General features: G+C 29.0%; 4 protein-coding genes across 8 annotated transcripts in view; 2 read left to right on the top strand and 2 right to left on the bottom strand.

Annotated features, from left to right (window-relative positions):
• The window catches only part of LOC141528688 (uncharacterized), a 35,672-nt gene extending 35,204 nt beyond the window's left edge, over positions 1 to 468 (bottom strand). The window contains exon 1 of the mRNA XM_074244866.1: positions 327 to 468. The gene's annotated coding sequence lies outside the window, so the exon portion shown is untranslated. The remainder of the gene's footprint in view (positions 1 to 326) is intronic.
• Positions 224 to 13,351, bottom strand: LOC141528692 (SEC14 domain and spectrin repeat-containing protein 1-B-like). 4 transcript variants are annotated; one of them, XM_074244876.1, is made up of 18 exons: positions 12,786 to 13,351; positions 11,987 to 12,123; positions 11,787 to 11,856; positions 10,691 to 11,254; positions 10,422 to 10,614; positions 10,094 to 10,207; positions 9,048 to 9,225; positions 8,870 to 8,970; positions 8,581 to 8,790; positions 7,889 to 8,074; positions 7,682 to 7,796; positions 7,203 to 7,567; positions 6,919 to 7,110; positions 6,616 to 6,845; positions 3,860 to 4,423; positions 3,520 to 3,700; positions 2,618 to 2,822; positions 224 to 2,053 (listed from the first exon to the last, which is right to left on the bottom strand). In XM_074244876.1, exons 4-18 carry the CDS (start codon positions 10,882 to 10,884, stop codon positions 1,692 to 1,694), a joined length of 3,390 nt encoding a protein of 1,129 aa, XP_074100977.1. In that variant the 5' UTR covers positions 10,885 to 11,254; positions 11,787 to 11,856; positions 11,987 to 12,123; positions 12,786 to 13,351; the 3' UTR covers positions 224 to 1,691. The 4 variants fall into 4 exon arrangements, with proteins under 4 accessions (XP_074100977.1, XP_074100980.1, XP_074100978.1 ...); XM_074244879.1 differs by lacking the exon at positions 11,787 to 11,856; XM_074244877.1 differs by having other exon boundaries at positions 11,787 to 12,123; positions 12,790 to 13,351.
• On the top strand, positions 5,017 to 22,628 carry LOC141528689 (uncharacterized). Of its 2 annotated transcripts, XM_074244874.1 has the most exons (10): positions 5,017 to 5,380; positions 14,738 to 14,958; positions 15,034 to 15,501; positions 16,965 to 17,347; positions 17,434 to 17,656; positions 17,751 to 18,041; positions 18,144 to 18,271; positions 18,349 to 18,521; positions 18,740 to 19,118; positions 19,315 to 22,628. In XM_074244874.1, the coding sequence occupies exons 3-10, from the start codon at positions 15,417 to 15,419 to the stop codon at positions 21,940 to 21,942; spliced, it is 4,290 nt and encodes a 1,429-aa protein (XP_074100975.1). In that variant the 5' UTR covers positions 5,017 to 5,380; positions 14,738 to 14,958; positions 15,034 to 15,416; the 3' UTR covers positions 21,943 to 22,628. The 2 variants fall into 2 exon arrangements, with proteins under 2 accessions (XP_074100975.1, XP_074100974.1); XM_074244873.1 differs by having other exon boundaries at positions 14,738 to 15,501.
• Positions 22,629 to 23,658: 1,030 nt separating this feature from the next.
• Positions 23,659 to 26,495, top strand: part of LOC141529020 (uncharacterized) — a 50,131-nt gene continuing 47,294 nt past the window's right edge. Inside the window, 2 exon segments of the mRNA XM_074245354.1 lie at positions 23,659 to 24,101; positions 25,874 to 26,006. Of these exon segments, the coding sequence (XP_074101455.1) occupies positions 24,089 to 24,101; positions 25,874 to 26,006 (146 nt within the window). The 5' untranslated portion in view covers positions 23,659 to 24,088.

Raw genomic sequence — 26,495 nt, 5'->3', positions numbered from 1 at the left:
TAATAATTGAAAAAATTGAGCTGTCACATGGTACAAAAATATTTTTTTAAAGAAGAAATAGCTTAGAATATCAAAGAAGAAATATTTGATGGTGGTAATAACAATAATTATTATTAAATTGAAATTAATGAGTCAATAATAAAAATTCAAGTGTTAAGAAGTCTGCCGAAGTATGCCGGTAGTAATAATAACAATCTATATATAGAGTAAAAATATATATTACGTATATATAAAGCGATCAACATAAAATTACGTATGTGAGCATACGTGAGCAACAACTATAGATAACATCCATCTATATTCATCGGTACATTTTTAGCAATTACCAAATCGACCTTTCGCAATACTTGTGTGTAGTGTTTCTACTCTGTATCAGATCCACTAACAAAGACCGAGATAAAGAAGATGAATAAGAAGTAAAATAAAGAAGAAATAAAAACAAAGATGATGTATATCAAATTTTGGAGTATGCCCAAGTAAAAAAAGGAGTCGAGGAGAGATATAAAAAATTTTTAAACGTCTACAACACTGATATTTATTTTATCGTGGTGATCGCACATGTCACATCACTTATTAAAAGCCAACAACACACACGTTTTATTATCGAGGTAGATGTATACAACCGGCTGGCAAGCCGGCTCATCCGACACTAACTGGAGGCCGCTAAACAGAGTAAGCTCTCAGCTCGGGGCTCGGGGGATCCTCTAGAGCTGTTGAGAGTTCCGCGGTAAGGGGAACGCTCACGAGAGAGGGATTTTACTCTGTCTCATTTAAACTCATGCTCATGCTTATCTACTCAGCTTTATTTATTTTTTATGCGTTTGTATACACACTACCTGGCTCCACTCTGGTGTGTTGCTTGTCCCTCTTTACCTGAGCCATCTTACCTTTAATGTAATCCTCGAGAAAAGGACGGCTGTATGCGTGCTAGACGTGACTCTGATCAGATTTTTAATAAAATTATTTTTTAGATCATGCCAAGTTTAATTTACTTTATTTAATTTTCTTCCATTATTATTATTATTTTTTTTTTTTTTTTTTTTTTTTTAATTTATTAATTATGCTCTATTTCTAAATACATAATTAAGAGAGAGCTTGTATCTTGTGAACTATTGACATTTTTGAAGATATAAGCTCATCCCGATGTTACACTCATCGAGACCTTTCATTCGAGTACCCACGTCAATTTTTCATATATTTATATATATTATATATATTTATATATGAAAAATATATGAAAATGCATGTGGGTACTTAAATGAAAGCTCTTGATGAGTCTACCATCGGGATGAGTTTAAATCTTTAAAAACGTCAATAGTTAAAAAAGTGCAGTGCAATTTAACAAAATTAATTATTAATAAAGCAAAATTTTATTTATTTATAGTTCACAAATTACGGCAGTCACATAGTAACTGCAAGGTTGCTAACTTACATTAAACACTTTCACATAATACTATTGTGTAATTATTTTATATTATCTCTTCTTATATATTATATAATGTTATAATTTCTATCAATATATAAATTTTTTTTTAGAATAAAATATAACAAACGTTTCAACATAAATATAAACAATGTAAAGTTAACAAAAAAATATTCTGAATTAATATCTAACAACAAAAAAAATTACAATGGCGGGATGCTTGATTGCACAGAATGATGAGCGTATAATTTTAAAAAGCAATTTTATCTCAATTCTCACACTGCAAACCATGCAAAATCACTGGTTGATTATCAGTGACAACTTGCGTGCAGCTTACCATTTTCAATTTTTCAAAATATTCGTTATTATCATCATTTTCTTCTTCTTCTTCTTCGCTCGTCTCTAATCTTTCGTTATGCTTCGATGGCATCTCGATACCGCTGTCATTATTGCCCTTCGTGTCTAAAAATCTAACATTTTTAAGCTCGTCAGGAGGCAATTTTAATTTGTATTCACCCATTGACTCTTTTACTATTTTTGAATGCCGACACGCATGCCCGTTTTCTAACTTTGGTGGAATGTCTGCTTCAGAAATTGATATTTCTTCACGTGAATGCTGCGCACTGGCATCTATTATAAAAATATTATTTATTAATTAAAAATTCAGTGATTATTTTTTTTTTATAACAAAATACACAGACAAAATGTTAAAATTAAAGAAGAAATTATTTCTATATTTCTTCTTTATTTTTTGACATACTTTATGTGATTTTATAGACAGAAATTTTTTGTGTTTCATAGGAAGAAATAAACAAAAAATTTTTTAATTAAAAAGAAGAAATATGTAAGATAAAAAATTGAAATATTTAGGCTTGTATTTTTTCTTTATTTTAAAATATACATAATAAGATTTTACTGGCAGATTTTTTTTGTCAGGAAGAAATAGATATTAATAATTTTTAATTTAAAAGAAGAATATATATGATGAATAATTAAAAAAATTATGTTTTTATTTCTTCTTTATTTTATCATATTAATAACTAAAAATTTGGGCAGTTGCTTGATTAAAAAAAAATATTATTAATGAAGAAATAGCTTAGAGTATCAGGGAAGAAATATTTTATAATGACGACAATATTGAACAAAAAAAATAAATAATAATAATAATATATGATTAATAACATAGAGAAATACCTTTGTCATCATGATGAACTCCATTATAACACCCATTGATGTATTGATGACTTGCATTAAGAATACCAGCGGCATTTTTGTGCTCTTTATTCTCCGTAAGGGTATTAGAAGTCAATTTATAAGAAGCAACACCAAATTTAGTATCGTGAGATACACGAAGAGTTGTTACTTCCGTTACTTCTTTAACAACTTTCCCAGAGGTTTCCTGCCAATGAAATATAAAATAATATTCAATAACAAAAACAATAACAATAGTAATAATAATCCTAAAGGGTATTTTAAAAAAGGATGCAATTACAAACAATAACCACGCTAATTATATATACATAAACTTTTGAACCATATGTATATTCTGAATCGGGATGATGAACTGAGTCAAAATATAGCAAAATTATTAAATCTACTAAAAGGTTGATAATATGGAGAAAATTTGAAAGAAATAAAGTGGAGAAGAAATATACCAAAAACGGCATACAAATAAAACTCATAATCATAATTATTATTATTATTACTCAGTGGATCTTAATAGGTAATTGAGTAGTAAACTGAATAGTAATTGGCGCGTAACTAAAAGATCCAGGTTCGAGTCCTGGTCTGGGCCTTCCCAATTATTTTTTCAGTTGCCAAAAAAAGTTATACTGAGTAAAAAATAACATCTTTACATAATCTTAATCAAAATGATCGTTAACAATTTTTAATTATTATTTATATTCACCCGAAGATCGTATGAGTGCTATACCGACAATAGTGTGGTGAAAATTTTTTATAAATGAAAATTGAATTATTCTATCATCATCGCTGGCATCGGAAAAGTTGGCTTACAATAATAAATGCTTTTTAATATAAAAAAAAAAAAATCACAATAATAATAATAATAATAATAATAAATAAAAAATAAAAACCTCAACAGTTTCAATAATTGAAGTGGCATTAGTCTTCTTAACGTCTGGAACATTTTGATTGATATCAACTATTAATTCCGGCGATTTACTCATCTTCTTAAGTTGATCAACAAGCCCAGACGTTTCAAACATTACTAAACCATCGACGACCTGATACTCCAGGTTTCCAACTCCCTCCACTCTGAAAATAAATTCACTTCTTAGAACCCTTTCTGAATAGTATAGATTATAGCAGGCTTCTGGTCGAACCAAACGCTCATTAATATAAATATACTTTTAATATCAATATATATCTATATATTTATATAAACAACACACTTATGTTTTTAAATATACATACCGATATAAATCAGATATAATGTCATCACACTCTGATATTGTTACGAAAGATTCACTACGAGATCTTGCAACTGGTGTCAATGAACATTCGGTTGCAGTCGTGTACTCTTCGGTATTTATTTCTTCCGTTTCCGACGCATTTACTTGTTGAACATCATTATTAGTTTTATGATACTCAGAAGTATTTTCATCGCAAACTCCATTATTATTTATCCCATTGGGCCTTAGCTTATTTTCTTCGTATAACAACTCCTCATTATCATTATGATCATCATCATCTTCATTATGGTTGTCATTATTATTAATAACACCAGAGTCTTTACGAGGTAATTCAATTACCGTACCAAGTGAAGACGGACTGCCAGTAAGGATCGATGAAAATTCAATGCTCTCTATTTTATCTTTTTCATCCTTCGTGAATTTAACTCTCACGCCAGCTTCGTCCAATTTAGCGTCTAATTTTTCTGCGAGTCTCGTTACTTCAGCAAGTTTTTCCGAAATAGCTTCAATTGCTGATAAATTTCTGCACTCTGTAGTACATACGTCCTCTTTTGACGTCGACATCCTAGAAATGTAAATTGTGTTTGTTAATAAAATTTATTTTTTTTTAAGAAAAAATTAAGCTTTATTAAATAATGAATTTTTTTAAATATTGACGTTTTTAACGATATAAGCTCATCCCGATGTTACACTCATCAAGAGCTTTCATTTGAGTACCCACATGAATTTTGATATATTTTTCATATATACATATATATAATATATATAAAATATATGAAAAATTGATGTGGGTACTCAAATGAAAGGTCTCGATGAGTGTAACATCGGGATGAGCTTATATTTTTGAAAATGTCAATAGTTCACAAGATACAAGGTCATTTCGTAATAAATAAATTACAAAATTGCTAATTATTTTCTAAATAACTTTTTTTTCTCATTGTATTCATAAAAAAAATTTAGTAAATAAATAAAAATAATTAAGTAAAGAAATAAAGATTAGAGATCAAGTTATTTTTTTTTTTTTTTTAAGCGTATTTCTAACTGTGAATGGGTATAGTCACGGAAACGAGTTTGTGCGATCAAGAATTTAAATATACAGTTAAATCCTAGTTACGTAAACTTGACAGTAGGTAAAATATATATTCCACGCTCGTTTGATATCACTTCACAGAAGTATCTGAATCTTGTGGACGTAGGTAGAGTTCTAATTTCGTTTAAGTCCTACTTTTACTACGTACAACATTTACTTATCCGAAAAATATTTTTCCTACGTTATACAATTATTTTAATTAAAATTATTAACTCAAAGCATTTAAAAAAAATCCAGTGAAGAAATAAAAATTTAAAAAAATGATAAAAACCAAGATAATTTTGTTTAGTTATGAGGAAAATGGAAACTTTCGAATACTTAGAAGATAACTTTGGGAAACGAGGACAAGGTGATGGGACAAGAGGACAAAAATAGGATTAGCTGCGGAGAAAATTACGTCAAGTAAATGAGATAATCTGGAGCTTAGAAAAAGTAAAAACTTGTTTTAGTTTAACGCGTAAAAAAATAAATAATAATATAATATATTACTTAAGATTTGATAACAACAAATATTATAACTGGTTATACTAATAACATAATAACTGTTTGTATTAAATATCAAATATTAAATATTAATGTGAGTGATGGATTTGTCAACAGAACATTTGACTTGTCTACTTACTCACGTGAGCGCGCCAGTGATCACAACCGGCTTTCTCTTTCGCGGATGGACCGTCTAACAATGGTGTGAGTACTAGGCGTGGACTGCAACCTACCTTCCTATCCGTCGTAAGACTGACGGCGACGGCGCCGACGTCAATAGACGCTTGTGTACTCTCATCGTTCTTTCTTGCTCTCATACATAGATTATTGCTATTACTATTATTACTACTACTACTACTATTTCTTCAGCCCGCCTACGCTTTCACCATATAAGGAGCACAAAACACACCCTCTTCCTCATCCCTGATAAAAATCAAATCTGCGACGCTTTTTTTGCTACTAAAATTCTCCAGTTATTTTTTAATATATAATCATTTTTTTTTTATAATTTTTTTTTTCGCTCTAGATTGAAAATTCTGTTAAAAATTTTTTAAATATTTAAAAGTGGGGTCAATCATTTTAATTTTCATTTTTTTGACCGAAATTTCTATTTGATTTTTTTGATAGATTTTTTTTAGAAAAATACATAAAAAAATTAACAATTTTTAAGAAAAAAAAATTTAATTATCACAATTTAAAAAAATTTTCAAAAAAAATTTATATATTTTTTAGAAAATTGTGATTTAAAATTTCTTTTTTTAATTGTTTGTTTTTTTATGTACTTTAAAAAAAAAAAATATTGAGAACATCAAAAAAAAAGTTAAAATATAAATTTTATCCAAAAACATGGAAGCCAACATTTTTTTCCAACTTTTAAATGCCAAAAAACTATCGAAATTTTTATTTTTTCTTTTCACGACATATTTTATTATAAATAAGCCGTAAAAACAAGCAGAATAGAAAAAAAGTTGAAAATATTGATTTTTCACTTATTTTCACCTGAGTGCAATTTTAAGCGCTTAAATATGGAATTAGCGCGAAGTTGCAGGGATAGCCTTTAGAGTAAACTGTTTTCCAGATTTTTTTTTTTACGTTTCTAAAAAAATTTTCGCTTGGAAAAAAAAAAAAAAAAAAAACCCTTAATTGATAATTTATAATTAATTGATTGGTGTATTTTGCATCACCTTGATTCGGAGCAAAGAGGTTCCTTCAAACTAGTGGTCAATAATCTTCCCAGCTTGACAGTTCTGTCAATGTACACTAGGAGTTTTTCCCGATTTTCCGTGACTTCTTTCAGAGACTCCGAGCTAGATGAATGATCACTGAGAGCGTCCTCAGATGCAGACTTGTTTTGATTTATTAAATACAACGAATTGTTCGCTATTTTTATTAAATCAGTCAATCTTCGACAGTGCTGTGCATAAAAAATAAAAATTTAATTAAAAATTGAATTAAAAAAAAAAAAAAAAAAAAAAAAAGTTGTAAACCTCATCAATACTCCGATGAAAAATAGTGCAAACTCTGAGTCTTGTAAGCTGTTTCTGACTCACAGACTTAATGCGCCGCCAAGCTTCTCTTAGTTGAGAGAATAAACTTGCATTGGTGTCTAAGCTCAATCTGCAAGAAGTCCGAAGTATTCTTGCTCCATTTAATAATTGGCAGCCATACTCGAACGCACCCTTTAAATACAAATGTTGAGAGTTAAGCTATTTTTGATGATAATGTTTATTAATTATCTGTACGGTAAAATTGACATGTTAAATTTACTAACTTGTGAAATTTCTTCAAAATTTTGCAAATCATCTTTTTGCTTCTGGATTTCAGTGATGTTACAGCCTACTTCAGTGTAATTTTTAATCAACACATTGAATAAATCACTCAGCCATTTAATTGACTGGTCGGCATCTGTTTCGTAGGTACAAATCGAAATAGTTTGTTTGAGTGTTAATTTTTGTAGTTCCACAGAATCGTTAAATATATTCTTCCGGGCATTTGTCGCGTCCAATATATCTGTAACATTTGTTATGTCTTCTGCATATTCCACTTTGACATCTCGGCCTAATGCATTTTTAACGGGCATCGACATTAGTTCGGAAAATTTTTCTCCTTCTCTGATTAAATCTTGTAATATTCCATCTTTAAAAAAATTATTATTATACTTATTTCATGATAATAACAAAAGATAGAAAAAATTTTTTTTTCAGTATTAATAAATAATTAAAAAAAAAATTTATAATTTTGTTTAATCACCTAAATTTAATTGACTAGCTTCTAAATGCATCAATTTAGCTTCAGCTTCAAAAGAATTACACGCTCTATTTCCCATAATCATTTTGTCAAAGACTTCACTGGTTTTGTCAAAATACTGCAATTAAAATAAATTATATTATTCAGTTGTAAGGAACAACAATATTGAGCAATGCTTAATTCTATAAAATTACAATTAAAACTCCTTACCTCAGAAACTAAACGAAAAAATCGTTGGCAAGTAATTAAAATATTTCTTCGCCTTTCTAATCTTGTGGCATAACCTCTGCACACGAAATCCATGAAATCTTTTTGCGCTTTAAGGCTCTCAATTAAACAGTGCTCTGGTAATTTATTTATTCTAAAAGTAAGTTGCGTATATCTGGCATAAGTTACCTGCAAGCAATAAATTTCATAAAAATTTTATTAATATATTTCATCAATTATTCATCACATTATGTGACTGCCGTGACTTGTTTAGTAAAAAAAAATTAGAATTTTTTTTTACTAAATAATAAATTTTGTTAAATTGCACTGTACTTTTTTAAATATTGACGTTTTTAAAAATATAAGCTCATCCTGATGCTGTACTCATCGAGAGCTTTCATTTGAGTACCAACATGCATTTTTGATATATTTTTCATATATACATATATATAATATATATATAAATATATAAAATATATGAAAAATTGATGTGGGTACTCAAATGAAAGGTCTTGATGAGTGTAACATCGGGATGGGCTTATATCTTTAAAAATGTCAATAATTCACGAGATACAAGGTCATTTCATAATTATGTATTTAGAGATAGTGCATTTTTCGAATGCAGTTTAAATACTTGTTTAAGTCAAGACACAAAATTTTTTTTTCTTCTCTTAACAATGTAGATTATAACGTACTCTACATTCTCGTTCTAATTCTTCATGCTCGCGTCGTAAAAGTTCTGAAGAAGCGACATCGAAACCAACATTGCTATGAAAATTGAGCATGGCGTCAGCAGGACCAAGAATCCAATTGGTTACTCGATTAATACCTTGTTCAATGTCTTTTATTTCTTTCATTAATGTTAAATTAGTGGTCATCTCAATCCAACTATTTTCCACGTCAATCTAGTAATCATAAAATTATTTAATTAAATTTTCAATCTAATTCAAGTCTGTAACCTCACAATATATCTAATCAACTCACTTGATTTGATTCAATCATATCTAGAAGGTCATGAATTCTGTGTATGGTGTCCTGAATATCCTGAGAGGTTTCACTACTCATATCACTCGCCAGAATTCGCCCTGTAAGTTAAATAGAAGTAAAACCAATTATTTCAATCAAACAAATCATTTCTTCTTTACAAAAGTGAGTGTCAGACCTTCATGTAAAATATAACGACACATCACTTCCAATTCATCTCTGTTTTCTACATAAAACTCAACGCTCTTTTCTTCATCGTTAGTTTCATCAATTTTTCCAAAGTCTTTTAATTTGGCTTTAAACTCCGTAAGTTTTGAAATTAATTCTGCTGTACTCTTTTCATAATCTTCTACCCTCTGAATAAAATAAATAAAAAAAATTTACAATTATTTTAAAAGTAAATAATAATAGTAATAATAATAACTAGCAACCTTGCAGTCACTAAAATAAATAAATTTTTACTTTATTAAATAATGAATTTTGTTAAATTGCACTGTGCTTTTTAACTATTGACGTTTTTAATTATATATACCACAAAATTTTGCTCATTCTCTTAATAATTTGGATAATAATAATAATAATATTACTTGTATAAAATTAAATAAATTCAAAAAAAAATTCCATATTGATTAATCTATAAATAATAATAAAGATCGTACACAGAAAGCAAAAAAGTCCTGAGTCAAACGTAAATTTTCTTAAATCAAGAAAATCTTAAGGACGATTGAAAATTTCTTGAACAAAGTTAAATTTTTTTAAACCAAGAAAATTCCTTCTTGCTCCAAAATAACTTCGGTCTTCCTTACAATTTTTTTTGTTCAAAAATTTTTTTTCTGTGTAGTTATTTTATAGTAAGAAAAAATTTTCTTAACTTAAAAAAATTTATTCTAGAATCAAGAATTATTCCTTTTTGTATAATAACAATAATAATATTATACCTACATAAAATAAAATAATAAAGAAGAAATAGGAGTAATATGGAGAAAACTTACAGCATATATAAACCTATAAATTAAAGAAGAAATGGCTAATAGCAAATAATTTATGATTTTTTTTTTTTTAAGTAATAATAATTTCAATAATTCTTCATGAAATGAAAAAAATAATAATAATAAAATTTACATCGTATTTTAATTAAAAATTAGAAAAATAAATAATTAATAGTTTAATAAATAATTTATAAAATTTGTCATGAATAATAATAATAAATTAAAAAATACTTACAACACGCATTTGAATCCAGTCATAGTGATCATAGGCCTTAGTCCCTCCTAAATCACATGAAACTTGAGCGGTATCCACATAAGAATATAATCTCGTGATAGAAATATAAATGGGCTGTAAAAATAAATAAAAAAAAAAAAAAATTTTAATCTTCGTTTCCTATTCAGATAAAATACTAGATAGTTTAAGTTTCTATATCCCCTATCCATATATGACACATAAACCGTTCACTATTGTGATTAGATATCCACATCGTATAAATCGACTAGATTATTTATTCTTAACAATAAAATTAACAGTAGCATTTAAGTATACAAGACCGCAATACCTCGCCGTCCTTCCAAGACTTGGTGCAGTTATCAACTCGTTTCTCCCAGAAGCTATCAGGTCGAATAACAATCATACGAGCTGCATATTTCCCCACTACGTTCATGGACCTTTGGATATACGACCTGGCCACTCTCCAGGATCCTTTTCTCGCATCCATAATCAATGAAATTCCATTCTTCTTTGTCTCATCGCTAAAATACATAATCTTTAATTAATAATTGTCATTTATCATTAATCACAAATGATTAAAATTTAATATAATTTTACTTGAACGTCGAAAGAAGATAAGCCAAAAGCTTTTCCAATTTATTGTCAGCAACAGATTCATCGGATGAGTAGATCGGGACATCAACAACAAGAATAGGCTTGCCTTCTCGATCTCTTCCGCCAGGCAGATAAGCCAACTTTGAGTCAAGTGTCTCCCGGACGTCAACGACCTTCAGATTACGACATTCACTCATCTCTTAAAATATCCTAAATTCCAATGTACTGATAAACACAATTAAATCCGTAATTTGTTACAGGTAATGTAATGTAACTCCAAAAAACTCGGAAAATAATTTTAATTTAACAAAATAAATATTTTTATCTAGATCTATGACAAGCTGGTGTCGTGTTTTCAATAAACTGGTTCACAGATCGTCATAGTAAAATACCACGTGCCGATTATCAACCGTTCATGTTCTAACTGGCATATAAACTGTAATTTTCCATCCAATGCCCCAGTTGCCTAATGATTTGTTGTTTTTATTTTTTGAAAACAACATCACAGTATAACTCTCATTGCGTGTTACTATTTCTTCTCAAGTGGCCTTTTTTAGGCATGATTAACTGTAAATAATTAAATTTAATTAAATATCTCATTAAAGTTAGCTGTCACTTGATCAATTTTTAATTTTATTCAACAGTTAAATTAATTCTAAAAAATTGCATTTTTAATTTTTTTAAATTTCTAAATGTCAATTTTTTTGCCATAATTTAGTTGTTAAAAAAAATTTTTAAAATGATCAAATATCTGCTAAATTAATTTTCATAAATTAAATACACAATTTAGGGAGATAGCCATTTGTGGGAATGCTTCTAAAAATTTTCACTTGTAATTTTTATTAATTTTTACATGTAAAACTGTTTAAGTAAATTTTTTAATAATAATTTAACTAATGAGAATCAATTTAGCAGATAATAATTAATTAAAAACATTTTTAACAAATAAATTATAGCAAAAAAAAAATTGATATTTAGAAAATTAAAAAAGTAAAAAATGCAATTTTTCAGAAATAATTTTTCGGAGCAAATTTATTTATTAAAAAAAATTATAATAGTGACAGCTAACTTTAATATTTAACAATATCATAAAAATCACCTATTTTTTCGATTCTCACAGTGGCTATATCCCTCAACAAGTTGCTTTAACTACTGTACACCACATTACACTGATTAAAAAAAAAAATATCTTTACATTTTACATTCAATGTCAGTTTATGTTTTATATTATGTACTTATTCACTTTCACATTCTATTCTATTCATCTTTACTCGGATTTTATTTATTTAAAATACATACATGACAGCACTGGAATTAAATTTCGTCATTTAAGAGGATCAAGTTACTAATTTATCCATTCAAGCATTATTTAACATTGAAGAAGAAATATAAACACAGTATATAATACAAAGGTTGACATCACATTGTTTTAAATTCTGAAAAAAAAAATTTTAAAACAAAAAATAAAATAATACTGAAGTTAGCAGACGTCTAAAAATTTTTAATTTTTTTTTAATAATTAAATTACAACTAAAAAGATATTTCTAAAAAAATTGCACTTATAGTTTTTCAAGTTTTTTACATGTGAAATTTTTTTATTAATTTATTTTTAGTGGAATTTAAAAAAAAAAAAATTTCTAAAAATTTTGAAATATCGGCTAACTTCTTTTTCATGAAAAAGAAACTATTAATTTTTAAAATATAAATTACAACACTAAAAGTGTTTTTAAAAATTTTTACTGCTAATTTTCTTTAATTTTAACATGTGAAATTTTTTTAATAAATTTTTTTCATAACAATTTAATTGACAATAAAAAAATGCTTCTAAAAATTTTCACTTATTATTTTTATTAATTTTGACATGTGAAACTTTTTAATTATTATTTGTTTTTAAATAATTGCATTATTATAAAATATAAAAATAATTTTTAATGTCTGGCAACTTCAGTGTCATTTAAATTGTTATAAAATTCTAAAAAAATTTCAAATGTCTGTCAACTTCAGTGTTATTCAATAAAACATTTACAAAGATGACGTTGATTTAAAAAAAAAATAAGAAAAAATATTATTAATAAAAATAACAGAATAAAATATTTACACACAACACAGAAGAGAACAACATTCGGTTTTTACGCGTTACTGAGTGAGTGTCTTCTCCAGCTTCCTTAGTAAGATCTGTCGTGTACCACTAAGAGGGAAACGGGAGGAAAACTTAAAAGCAATCTTCATTGAAAAAGCAACGGTACACCGGCACCGATTATGAAGAGAATATACAACATACTGTTGAATCTCCTTTGCCGCGCATTCAGTAACTTAACTCAGACTCAGAGTCACAGTCAGGTAATAATATAAGGAGAGTGTGTAGTGTGTAAACCTGTGTTTGTGTCTTACATCTTGTCCCTTCTCTTCCGCATTTGGCGCACCTTTTTCTTCTCTTTATCACTCGGCATAGCATATAATATAATACTGTAGATACACACCGGAGTCTCTTTCTCTTCCACGTGCCACTCTCTCGATTGCCGGCGAAAGGTGCCGACCGACTTGGAGCCAACTCCGGTCTCTACTATGCAGAAAACAGAATCAAATTAAATGGGCATCAATGACATCAAGATCTTAGGTACAATGTATATAATAATGTACATCCAGATTAATACACGGCATATTAATAAGGTATGTATTTATGGGAAGAATATATGACTTACCTTTTTTTATCAATTGAATTTTCTTCTTTTCACTAGATTATTTTTTTTAGACTTTTTGTTTAGAGCAGATCAGCCAGGATCAGTTACCGGTTTTATATGAAGTGCAAAAAATTTTTTAACATAACGGAACCTTGACCAATTGATTTAAATTGTTAGTTTCTTACTCCGTTAATATTTCGCCGATTTAAAGTACTAAAATGGAGTTTTTTTATTGTTAATGTTTTATTTTGTGATACTTTGCAGGATTTCTTCTTTATAATTTATTTTATTTAACCCATTTCATATATAATGATAAAAAAAAAAACATTCTAAAATAAGGATAAAGAAGAAATGTATAAATAATTTGAAAGAAGAAATAAATTGTTGTAAAAATTGGAACAAATGGTTTTGTTGAATTTCTCTGACCAAAAATTCAATCTTATTTTACAAATTATTTTTATTCTAGTATTTTACTTTATGCTTAGATTTATAACATTTAATTTAGCTGTCACTTCAAAATTGTTTTAATTTTTTTTAACAAATAAATTATAGCAAAAAATTATTAAAAAAATGGACTTGTAGAAATTTTAATAAATTAAAAATGCAATTTTTTAAAAATAATTTTTTTGTTAAAGAAAATTAAAAAATTGTCGTCACAGCTAACTTTAACGTAATTTAGATTTTATGTTCAAGGAAACTTAATATTTAGTTGAAAAATATTTTCGAAAGGGAAAAGTAAGACCTACCTCTGTTTTATGACCCCGGACTCTTACACTTGGGTCACACAAAGGACTCTTTTACTTTTCGGAGTTGTAAATATATTTTAGTGAAACTAAAAGTTTTTATGAAAGCTAAAAAAAATTTCAGAGTATCAAACATAATCCAGATTATACTAAATTATTTTTGAATAAGTATTCAAAAATAAACAATTTTCTGACAGTATGTCTTTATGAAGTAATTGTAATTTTATTTTTACAAAATTTTATTATTGTTTTCATTAATCTGCTATGAACTAAAATAGCTTGAAAAAAAAAAAAAAAAAAAAAAAAAAAAAAAAAAAAAAATTTTCAAAATTTTAATTTTCAAAAACTTTCATGACCCTGAAACAAAAAAATTACCCAAAAATTTACTAAATTTATACGATTCCATATAACACTAAAGCTGACAGTGGTTATAAATTTTTTTAGAATTTTATAGCAATTAAATTATTAAAAAAAAATTCAATTAAAAAGTTTTACAAGTGAAAATTAATAAAAATTACAAGTGAAAATTTTTAGAATCATTTTATTACTTACTGTAATTAATTTATTAAAAATATTTTTAAAATTGACAGCTGACCGCAAAAACTTCAGTATTATTTTTTCCACAGACAGCTAAAGAAGGAGTAATAAACTCCGAAACGTTGCACTAAAATAAAAGTTAAATTTTGACGGAATAATCTCATTGAAAAAATCAAACATTAATGCAACAAGTGTCAACTACAAATCTCGCAATTTAAAAAAATGTATTCTTCAAACAACCAAAATATTCTCCAAGAATCTGTTTAATAAAAACCTAAAAAATAACTCCAAATATTTCTTCTTGAACAAAGTAAGTGTTAGATATTATCCAAATTATATACACAAAAGTTTCTTTTTGATTTAAAACCCTAATTTGATTTTTCAGTGCCGGCAGTTAATGTAGTTGGCCAGTGTGGGTATATCACCTTCGGAGTCTGCGCAAGTATAAGCTCTCACCCGAGCATTCGTTTTTCCCAAGAGCCAGTGCTGCCCCGAGGCTCCGCGCTATATCGAGAGACCCGCGAGTTAGTTTTACTATTATAACCAAGGTGGAGGAGTGAAGCAACAGAAGAGCAGCTCATTTGAGCTAGTCTCCATCATCATCATCATCTTCATCATCATCACCATCATTATTTCTTCCTTTGATCTACTGGTCAGCAGATATAAATATAAAAGCAAATGGTGCATGTGAGGTTGAATTCACAACGGTGATCTCATCTTCATCATCATCTTCATCGTCTTGATCAGAAAAAGAGCCAGTTAGATGCAATGGGGAATGCATCAGCTAAAAATGCAAGAAGACTATCAACTTCCACCGGAAGTAACTCCAAGAGAGTCCACTGGGGTGGTCCAGGTACGACGTGTGACTGGTGATAAACTGCGTCAAGACAGATGTAGATTTAGATTAATTTTTAACTTTATTGTCTGATAAATATATAAATATATAAATATACTTACATATAAATACATGTAGCTAGCTTAACTGTCTGGTGGTTAGTTAGGTGCATTGTCGTCTATAACAGAGCATCTATACTATAATATAACACTTTCGTATCTATAACGAGAGCGCATCATTTGGCCGCGAACGAAACACTCAAACTCAAAGTGACCCGGAATTTTACTAGCTCTCTTCTAGGCATTCCAACTTTACGTATATTCATTCTTTCACTGTTTCACTATAAATATTTAGATCATCGCTTTTATAAAAAGACACCAATGCTTTTTATTTTCTTCATTGATTACTTAAGGGGAATTTTATTTTTTTGATTTTTTGTAAACATGTCTAGTATACTTTTATTTATTCTTAATAATTCAACGACGCCTTTACATTCGTGCAGTAATCAGTCGATACAAATCTTTTTTTTATTTTCATTTTTTATTCCTCTCTTTCTTCTTCTGGCAATACAACATCTAAAAGGGGAAAGGGATCCAGGGAATACAAGAGAAAGACTGAGAAGAAACTAGCCAGTGGTCTCGAGCTTGCCAAACCGTTTTCCGTTTTATTTTTGGATCCACGTGCGCGATTGTGTTGGAGACGCTGTAAGACGAGATGGAATTATTGTGTAGCCTGGTGTTTTTTGACGGATTATTTCTTCTTAATTTTTTATTCATTTATATAATTATACTTAGATCACCAGACATTTAGAAAAATTTTTTTTGATACTAAAATTAGAAAGAAGTTTGAAAAATTTTTTATTTTATTTAATGAATTGATTAATACTGAGAAAATTAAAAAAAAAATTTTTTTAATTATTGATTGGAGTGTAAATTTTCTTGGCTCAAGAAAATATTAAGGAAGATTGAAAATTTTTTGAATGAAGTCAAAAGTTTCTTGAGCCAAGAAAATTTCTTCTTGCTCCAAAATAAATTTTGTTTTCTTTAAAATTTTCTTGGCTCAAAAAATTTATTTTTTGTGGGTAATTTTATTTTTTTAATTTTTTTTTGCGATAATAATTTCTCATAAAAATTTTTCCTACTTTTTTCAGTATCATAACAATTTTTGGAGTTTTTTTTTTTTTTAATAAATTAATATGAAAAAAAAATGATTAAACAAATTTTATTAATAAATTTTTAGAATTTCTTATTATTTTTTTTTTTGTAATAATTTTCTACTTAAAAAAATTGTAAAAATTATTAGATATATCTTCATTAATTTAATTCATTATCATGACCATTTATGGTTTTATTAAAAAAATAAATTAGCATTGAAAAATTATTTAAAAAATTTCTATTTAAAAATTTTTTTTTCAATATAGTTTGTTTAAAAAAATCTTAAAAATTTATTATGAAGATGATATTAATTTAGGATTTTTTTAGGAGTCCCAGCGCCCCCTGGAAAGCCAGTTCTAATTCCTGGATCGTCAGACGACGCTCAACCGGACATTGTCGCTATTCGCTGGGAACGATCGCCAAGTAATGGCGGTGCTCCGATAATCGGATATTTAGTAGAACACCGACGCATGGGGTCACCCCATTGGGTCAGATCATCGCCAAATCTTTGTCCATTTCCGGAGTTGACTCTCAGTGGACTAGAACCAGGATGGAGGTATCAGTTTCGCGTGAGAGCGCAAAATAGCTTAGGAATCTCTCAACCGAGTGAACTGTCAGATCCGCTGACAGTTACGCTTCAAAGATCGGCAGCTACTATACCACACTTTGAATTGGAACTTAAAGACACAACTGCACTTGAAAATGAACAGGTAATTGAATCATTGGTCGATCTCATAGAAATCTATTGCTTCTAAACGAATCATCTTTTAAATTAATTTTTTTAATTTTATTACAGGCAGAATTTGTTGTAAAATTTTCCGGGTTACCAATTCCAAAAATTTCATGGTTCAAAGACAGTTTTGAAATTTTTAGCAGTAGAAGAACAAGAATAGTCACAGAAAACGGTAAAAGTACACTTCTTATCCATCAAACAGCGTTGAATGATGAAGGTGAAATAAAATGCACGGCTACGAATCGTGCTGGGCACATTAGTACGCGCGCGAAACTTATTCTCGAAGGTAAGAAGAAGAAGAAGAAGAAGAAAGATTAAATTATCTTGACATTTTCATGATAATAATTGAATAATAATTCAATTTTTGATTAAATTTGTAGCTGCACCACGAATACGGCTTCCCAGGCAGTACGAAGACGGACTTCTCTTCGAGCAAGATGAAGCAATCAGACTGAAAGTATCCATAGCAGGGAAACCTGTGCCTAATGTCACCTGGTTACACGACGGTGAAGTTATAAAACCAGATGATAGACATATTATTGATGCGGCTGACAGTGGAGAGTGCTCAATGAGGATACCTGCGGCTAGGAGAAAAGACCGCGGAGAGTACACTGTGAAAGCTGTTAATAAGCTTGGTGAAGATATCGTCTCATTTCTTGTCACTGTTACAGGTCATTTATTTTATTTAATTATTATTATTATTATTATTAAAATTTTTAAATTTTTAAATTTTTAATTAATATTGTAATTAATGTGTAATATTTGACTACTAGATCGTCCATCAGCACCAGGAAAGGCAAAAATTGCAATGACCTTGGGCAGATCCGTAACATTGTCTTGGAGCGAACCTGAAGATGATGGTGGCTGCAAAATAGGGACATATATTATCGAGTATTATCGGGTAAGTTTGCTAAAAATAAATTTTTTGTCGGAGCAATAAATCTTTTAAGTAATTTATATTGGACTTGTTTTATTCAGATTGGTTGGGACGTCTGGCTAAAAGCTGCAACTTGCCGGCAACCAACGACAACCTTGAGCGAGCTCATTGAGGGCTCAGAGTATAAATTTCGCGTTAAAGCTGAAAACCCATATGGTGTTAGTGATCCAAGTGAAGAAAGTGATGTCATCTTCATTCCAGACCCAAAACGAGGGTAAATATTTTGTTTAGATTTAATTACCAAAAAAAAAAATTCTTTTTACTGCAAAAAAAGTGTGGGTTGCATTTTTAAATATTTTTTTTTAATAACTCTAATTTTAAAAATATCTGCCAAGTTTTTTTTTTAAATAAAATTGCTACTGAATTGTATTTTTAATTTTTCTAAACTATAATTTGATTTGATACCATGTGTTAATTAAAATTTTTTTTTAGAATACATGCACCACCTTTACGACCAGATAAATCACAAAGTCAACGAGAGATCCACCGAGGCAGAACTGAAAGACGTGATCAAAGTGAACCGGCTAAGAGAACTCGTAGCTTAACACGTGAAGAAGCGATTCGTGATAGTCATGCTAATGAATTTCAGACTCCGCCTTCCAGATCAGCATCCGCACATAAATTAGTTTTAGGCGCGCCACCCAAACCCCCACGTGCTGATAGCAGAGTTACTTTTTCAGATACCGTTTTTTTGCATCTCGAGAAGCCTCTTGAAGACGATGATACACCGGTTGTGCCGGCGAGACCAAGAACTAAGCGAGACAAGGTTCAACACTCGCCTCCGGAGGATGAGATAAAGGAAAGGCACCAGGTAAATTTTATTTTTTAAATTTCCATAAAATAAGTAGTCAATAATAATAATTATTCATCTTATCAATTTTTCATCATTTTATTTTTCAAAAATTTTAATTAGATTAAATTTTAAAATGTCTCACAATAATTGTAATTAAAAAAAAAAATTTTTTTATAATCAATCTAATTTAATTGATTTAAAAATTTTTTTCCAGACAATCATTGTACCAGAAAAAAAACCAAGTCCTCCAGTGCTTACAAGACAAGCCACGATAGACAGTTTCGAAAGACCATATGTACTACCAATAGAAAAATCCCCGTCTCCATTACCGCCAATTCAAACTCAAAAAGAAGAAAACCGTGTGAACAAACCTTCCCGGCCCGTTTTACCCCGCGAGGCTACAGAAGATGAAGATGACACAAAATTCCGAGGTAGTTCTGAAATAATGCTCGTACTCTACCCAGACGAAGAAACAGGAAAGAGAAATCCGCTGGCCAGATCAGCTTCTGAAGGCGAAGCCGATGCTAAAGAGAATGACGAAGACTTACTTCCACCCCCAATGTCACTGTCATTGCCGGAATTATTCAGCGCGAACCACCAAGTGGTAGAAATCCTCCGCGAAGCTGTAAGTTCAACAGAGCTGCTGCACGAGCGTGCAATGGAGCGATTTTACAAAGCAGTGGCTGTCGAGGAGGCCGAGGCGGCTAAAAAGAGCGACTCAGTGGTTGACAAGCCCAAAGAAGGCCTAGACTTCATCTCCGGACGTCTAAGAAGCACCCGGTTGAAAAGAAGACTATCTTCAGGCTCTCCAACTCAGGGGAAAAACAAGTGGACCCGCAGGCGTTCCAGCGAAGGCCAAACTTCTCCACAATTACGTGGATTTCCTCCCAGCCTGATGCTACCCGCGCCTCAGATCATTGCCTCGGATCCTAATTTGCACGAAGATCCTGCTCTGGAAGAGCCGAGAGAAGTTCTCCAGCCTGCATCTCCCACTCTTGCTGGCTTGCATCACTGGGACGATAAAAACATGCCGTTGGTTCCGGAACATCACGCGGAAGAATACATCCTGGAGACTTCCGAAGAATCTTTCACCCGCATTGAGTACCGGCGCGACGTCAAAACTCCTGACAGAGAAATTGCGTACAATTCAATTGTCGCTGATGACTATGAAGAGTCTACTGACGCGGAGTCTGAGCCCGAGAGCGACAGCAGCGAAGACTTGAGGACCCTCAAGTCCAGGATTCTCGCTCAGCCGATTATGGACGAGGAGGACACTTACCACCCGCGTGGGCGGCCTATTCTCTACGTCCCACCTCCTGATCCCGAGTACAGAGTCGTCCAAGACACTTCTGTCCAACCTAGGCCTTTTTACAATGTCAGTCCTAATAATAATACCAATAACAATAGTAATAACATTCAGCCAAAGTCAATCCTGAAGAAACGCACGGAGGAAGATCCAGTTCCTCTTAATAGCTTCGGAAGGCCTATTCCTCCGGAAAAACCGATCGTAGATCGTCAGAAAAATTCTGGAGAGGAGAAAAAAGAAGCTCCTGTGGAACCTCCAGTTACTTTGAGGAAGAAATCAACGGCTGATTTGTCCGATGGAGCAGTTACTAACACTCCTGTTATGTCAGAGCTGGACAGTGACAATGCGAGTCTTCTAAACGCTGCTGAAGTTGCCAAAAATAGGAGACGGTCCAATCAGAAGCCGGTGATTGAGAAGAAATCTTCTGCTGAAGAAAAAGAAGAGCTGGAAGGTAGACAGGCTGTTGTTGATCATTATATGGAAATTGTTCGGGAATATTCTTTGAGCCATGCTGTTCATCCGGTTACTAGGTACACTTCTAATACTTCCAATGGAGCTATGACTAATAATAATAATAATAATAATAATAATAATAATAATAATAATAATAATAATAATAATAATAATAATAATAATAATAATAATAATAATAATAATAATAATAATAATAATAATAATAATAATAATAATAATAATAATAATAATAATAATAAGCAGAATAATAAAGTAGATTTTGGACTGATTCCAAGTTCGACTGATCAGACAAAACAAATGGAAAATATTTCGATTAAAAAAGAAGAAGAAATAGGAGGAAGAAGAAGAAATAATAATTTAACTGTTAATAGTTATATTTCTTCTTCAATTCCAAGCGGAACTTCAGTGCAGGAAAATTTGAGATCCAGCAGACGAATTTCGAGAAATGAAACGCCAACACCGAGATCTAGGAATGTTTCGGGGGAAAGAGGAAATGTTTCGAGGTCGTCATCGAAAACCAGAATGCCAGAAGTGGCGAAGGAACAAGGTGGTACGTCGAGATCTTCTTCTAGGACAAGGAAGCGGGAGATTTCGAGAGATAGAGAAGCTGGCTCGAGATCTTCTTCGAAGCAGAGAGGAGAGATGAGAAAGATTTCTTCGAGAAATAGTTCTAGGGAGAGATTCAGAGCTGTTGATGTTAGTCCCAGTGACTCGGAAACTTCCCAGCGGGTTCCGCAGAGTGTGGGGAAGAAAATTAATAGGGAGAGACCGGAGAAATTCAGGAGAAACTCGAGGTCTTACGAGAGACCTGATAAGGGCAATTTAGAATCTTCAGGCGCTGTTATCAGTGAAAGACTGATGGCTGAAGCTCATTTAAATGTCAGGTCTTCGGTTAGCTATGTTATTGATTTGATTATTCTTATGGCTGCTATTTATCTTTATTTGTTTAAAAATGAACTATTTGCGATTCCGTTTATATTTCTTCTTATTTATCGGCAAGTTGAGAAAGATATCAGAGGATGGATTCCTAAATGGTGGAAGGCGAAACCGAGAGATAATTGAATATTTAAATATTGAAGATTTAAGATTTTATTTTAATATTATGAAGTAATTTAATCATTAATAAAATTATATCTATATATAATATATTTATTTAATTAAGACTTGAAGTATTTATGAAGATTTATAAAGGTGATTTTATTGTTTTATTTAAGGGCTTATTTTAATCTACAGACAGTTAATTTTTAAAATTTTTAAATGTAAAAGATTTTTAATATTCATTTCTTCACTAGATATTTATTGAAATTTTGAAAATGAAAAATAATACTAGCACACACATGAAAAAAACAAAATTACACTGCACATCTTCTCATATTATACTCAGCGTTATTTGTGGTGAAAAAAAATTTCAGATAATATTAAAATTTAATAAATATCTGGTGAAAAAATTTGACATAGAAATTTTTTATTTTTTTCTATCGAACCGGAAAAAAACACTAAAAATTTGTGTCTATAGACTAGAATAACTTCTTAAATAATTGAACCAAAGATTGTATCATGTGACTGTGTCACCTCAAATTTGTATCTTTAATAAATAAATAAATAAATAATAATAATATCAAAAATATTAACAACAATAATAATAAAATAAAATATTATACACATAATTAATGTTATTGAATTATTGTATTAAATAAAAATTGAAATAATAAATAAAAAATGACTGTAAATAAAACAAAGTTGTTATAATTAAAATAAAAAACTACAAACTAATTTAGCATATATTTAATCATTTTAATAATTTTATAACAAGTAAATCATGTAAAAAAAAAAAAAAATTGACGTAGAAATTAAAAAAAATATAAAATGCAATTTTTTAAAAATAATTTTTTTGTTAAATAAAATAAAAAAATTATCTAGTGACTCCTAACTTAAATTTTATTAAAATATGAAAACTAATTTAGCCTAAATTTAATTATTTTAATAATTTTATAACAAATAAATTATGTCAAAAAAAAAAAAAAATCAATAATTTCTCGATTTTCGAAAATTTTTAATTTTTTTAGCGGGAAATTAAAAATTAACATGTTTAAATTAAAAAAAATATTAAATTCAATTTTTTAAAAATAATCTTTAATTTTCTTAGTGGGAAGTTAAAAATTGACATATTTAAATTTTTAAAAATATATAATTCAAATTTTTAAAAATAATTTTTAATTTTCTTAGCGGGAAGTTAAAAATTGACATGTTAAAATTAAAAAAAATTTTTAATTCAAATTTTTTAAAATAATTTTTAGGAACAAATTTTTTTTTTTAAATAAAATAAAAAAATTATCTAGTGACTGCTAACTAAAATGTCATTAAAATATAAATAAAAATAGTAAAATGAACATGAAACTATTATTATTTGAGTAAATAACTTATAAGCGTTTAATGGAGCGAGAAATGTAGCGAATGCTGTTGATGTTTTAAGTAAAGAGTAGTAAGTAAGTAAGTATAAGAGTAATATAAAGAGAATGAAATAAGCTCTAGCTCAACTCTGAGAATAAGAGAAGAAGAAGAAATAAAACGCATGCGTATGTGATACTCAAAAATGATCGTAGTAAGAGTAAGAGCATAGAGTATTCTCTGTAGAGGTAAAAGAAAAAAATATCACGATGAACTCGGCGAATTCGACGGCAGGCGTCGCGTAAGCTTGCGCCCTCGCTGGGAGACGGTTTTAGACCTAAGAGGCGGCCTCTACGGTGAGGAGAGAACGGGCTGTCGTCCCAATCGTCGGGGTCTCGAGCTTTTGCTCGAGAGGTGTGCGAGGGTGTCACATAGAATACGTCATACGCAACTCATCAACGTTATCAAACATTTAGATACCGAAATTACCGAAATCACTCGAAGTGAGTGGTCATTATTTATTAAACTGTGGTTTATTTATTTTATTTATTTATCAAGATTATTTTATCGTAAATATAAACAAGGAAGTTGTTCATTTAAGTAGTATCAAGTATTATAAGAATAAGAACAAGACAAGAACGGGAACGAGAGTTTAAAGTAATAGTTCACCTAGCAGAAGAAGAAATAGCTGAGACGAAAAAAAGAAATAAAGCAGATCGTGAGTGAATTGATTTTAAATAAATTAAATAAACAAATACGGTTTTAAAAAAGACTGTAATATGCTGGGGTCAAGAATCAACGACCAAAACATCTAGGCGGCATGACCTTAGCAGGTAAAAACAAACACTTGTTTCTTCTTTATTATTTTATAGATTTATTTATTTATTTTGATAATTATTATCAAATTAATTAATGAAACTAAAATTAGCCGACTGCGAAAAATTTTTATTAATTGAATTAGCAATAAAAAAATATTTTTAAAAAATTGCACGTATAGTTTTTCAAATTTTTTACATGTGCAATTTTTTTGTAATAATTTTATTTATAAAAAAAATTCTAAAAGTTTAGATGTCGGTTAACTTAATTTTTATAATTAATAGATATTTTACAATTTTTAGTAGTTTTTTTTTTTCGTAAGAAGAAATTTTTAAAAATCTAAGTGAAAAATTATTATTATTATTATTATTATTATTATTATTATTATTATTATCAAAATGTGGAAATTAAAAAAAAAAAACTATGATTGAAATTAAAACAAAATATTTTTTGTAAGAAGAAATTAAAAAATTGTCATAAATTAAACTGGCCGATATCTAAAAATTTTTAGAATTTTTTTTTTATTAAAAAAATTATTACAAAAAAAAATTTCATTTTTAAAAAACTTGAAAAACTGTTTTCAATTTTTAAATTGAATTTTAAAAAATTCTTTTTATTTATTAGAGAGATAAAAAAATTATTATCCAGAAAAGGATTTCTAAAATTTACTAATTTTTTAAGAAAAAAAAAAAACGTGAATAATTTATAATAATACAGTTAATTTTTGATTTTGCTTAATTTCTTAAATAATAATTAAAAAGTATTTTTAAAAAATTGTACTTAAAATTGTACAGTTTTTAAAATTTTTTACAACTGAATTTTTTTTTTTTATATTTTCGTAATAAATTTTTCATAAAAAATAAATTCTAAAAATTTTTAAATGTCGGCTAACTTTAAATCCATGAATAATTTTATTTAAAATAGATAAAAATTATAATGATCTATTTGAATAATTCTTCAGACAATTAAATCTAATTCTTGATTCAATAAAATTTTTTTTTAATACATTGTAATTATTTAAAAAAATTAAATTAAGTTTATTTTTTAAAATAATAATTTGTAACTTTTTAAAATGACTATTTAGTTTAGCCGCGTGTATTAATAGAGATAGATCTGATGGGTTTGACACCAGTCTGACATTAAAAAAGTAATCCAGTAAATCCAGTACTTCAGAAGTGGAGAAAAAATTGATTGATCCAATTTTCTGTTTTATGCTAAAGAAGAAATAAAAAAAAAAAAAAAGAGTTTATTTACGTTTGTTGAATGGTATTAAATAAAGTATTTTCTCAGCCAATTTGAGTATGGGATTACTCACGTTCCCGGCAATTGGTGCCAAACGCTCACGAGCCTGCATATTTCTTCCCGGCAACTTTTAACGAAAATGTTATAGTTATAAGTTATGCATAAAATTTAATTAAGTATAAGTATGATGTAGGTGTGTATTTTATTTGTACTGTAGCGAGATCTATGCAAATAATAATGTCTTCTTAAACTCGGTATAAATATCATTTTTGCCAGAAGGGTGAGTTATTAAAACCGTGAAAATACCTGGACTCACGTACTCATTCTGGCTGGCGACGTATGAGCACGCGTTTTAGCTGCGGTGGGTCATTTAAAGGGTATTTTTAGATTGCCGGCGAGTCGAACTTGACGACTTGCTTGTCGAGGGCATTCTTGCGTGAAGCATTTTTTACACCACCTGTCAATCTTTTTAATTTTTTTTTTTAATTATTAATTAATAAGGTAGTTAATAAGTACGAGAATAATGTCCGAGAATATTTATTTTTAGGCGGGAAGAAATCTTCCGAGCAGAAGAAATGGGAGGACGAGGAAATAGTTGTCAGTGCACTTGCTGGGGAAGATGTAATTGTCGAGTTGAAATTAAATCCCGAAGATTCTCGAGATCCTCAACATTTTTCGCTGTAAGCTATCTATTTTCAATTTTTTTACTGAAAAAATAAAAATTCAATTTTTACAATACGGAACTCAGAAGAGCTAATGGATAAAAAATACTACATTGATGAAAAGTTAACTTTATTCAAGAGAAGAAATATTGAATAAATAAAAAAAAAAGTTATTTAATTTAAGAATTTTAATGCTTGATTAAATACGGCGAAATTTTTTTTTTATTATTTTATTAATTTAACATTTCTTCTTTTGAATTTTTTGGACACAATTTATTAATTTTTATGATTCTAAGAATAATTATTGTCAATTAAATTTAAAAATCCCAAAAATTCTAAAAATTATTTACAGTATCAAAAATTTCTTGAACTAAGAACTTTCCGTTGTGGAAAAATTTCTCTGAAAAAATTTTAATAAGCACGAATAATTCATAAAGTTTTTTTAATTTTTTTTACTAAGTCCGAAAAAGTCTTATTAAATCAGAAAAACTCTTCATTCAACTTAAA

This window comes from Cotesia typhae, unplaced genomic scaffold (assembly GCF_013202065.1).
Source record: "Cotesia typhae breed Kobodo isofemale line unplaced genomic scaffold, CoteBio_Ctyphae contig_44, whole genome shotgun sequence".
Taxonomy (NCBI): domain Eukaryota; kingdom Metazoa; phylum Arthropoda; class Insecta; order Hymenoptera; family Braconidae; genus Cotesia; species Cotesia typhae.
Note: the sequence above shows the minus strand (reverse complement) of the source record. Positions and strands in the feature narration are given on the sequence as shown.

Excerpts from the sequence above, each read along its gene's own strand:
- LOC141528692 (XM_074244876.1), bottom strand. The coding sequence starts at position 10,884 with ATGAGTGAATGTCGTAATCTGAAGGTCGTTGACGTCCGGGAGACACTT. Across the intron at positions 7,568-7,681 it reads AGCTAGTCAATTAAATTTAG|ATGGAATATTACAAGATTTA; the intron begins GTGATTAAACAA and ends ATTTTTTTAAAG. Across the intron at positions 6,846-6,918 it reads TTCATCGGAGTATTGATGAG|CACTGTCGAAGATTGACTGA; the intron begins GTTTACAACTTT and ends TTTTATGCACAG.
- LOC141528689 (XM_074244874.1), top strand. The coding sequence starts at position 15,417 with ATGGGGAATGCATCAGCTAAAAATGCAAGAAGACTATCAACTTCCACC. Across the intron at positions 15,502-16,964 it reads AGTCCACTGGGGTGGTCCAG|GAGTCCCAGCGCCCCCTGGA; the intron begins GTACGACGTGTG and ends GGATTTTTTTAG. Across the intron at positions 19,119-19,314 it reads AGATAAAGGAAAGGCACCAG|ACAATCATTGTACCAGAAAA; the intron begins GTAAATTTTATT and ends ATTTTTTTCCAG.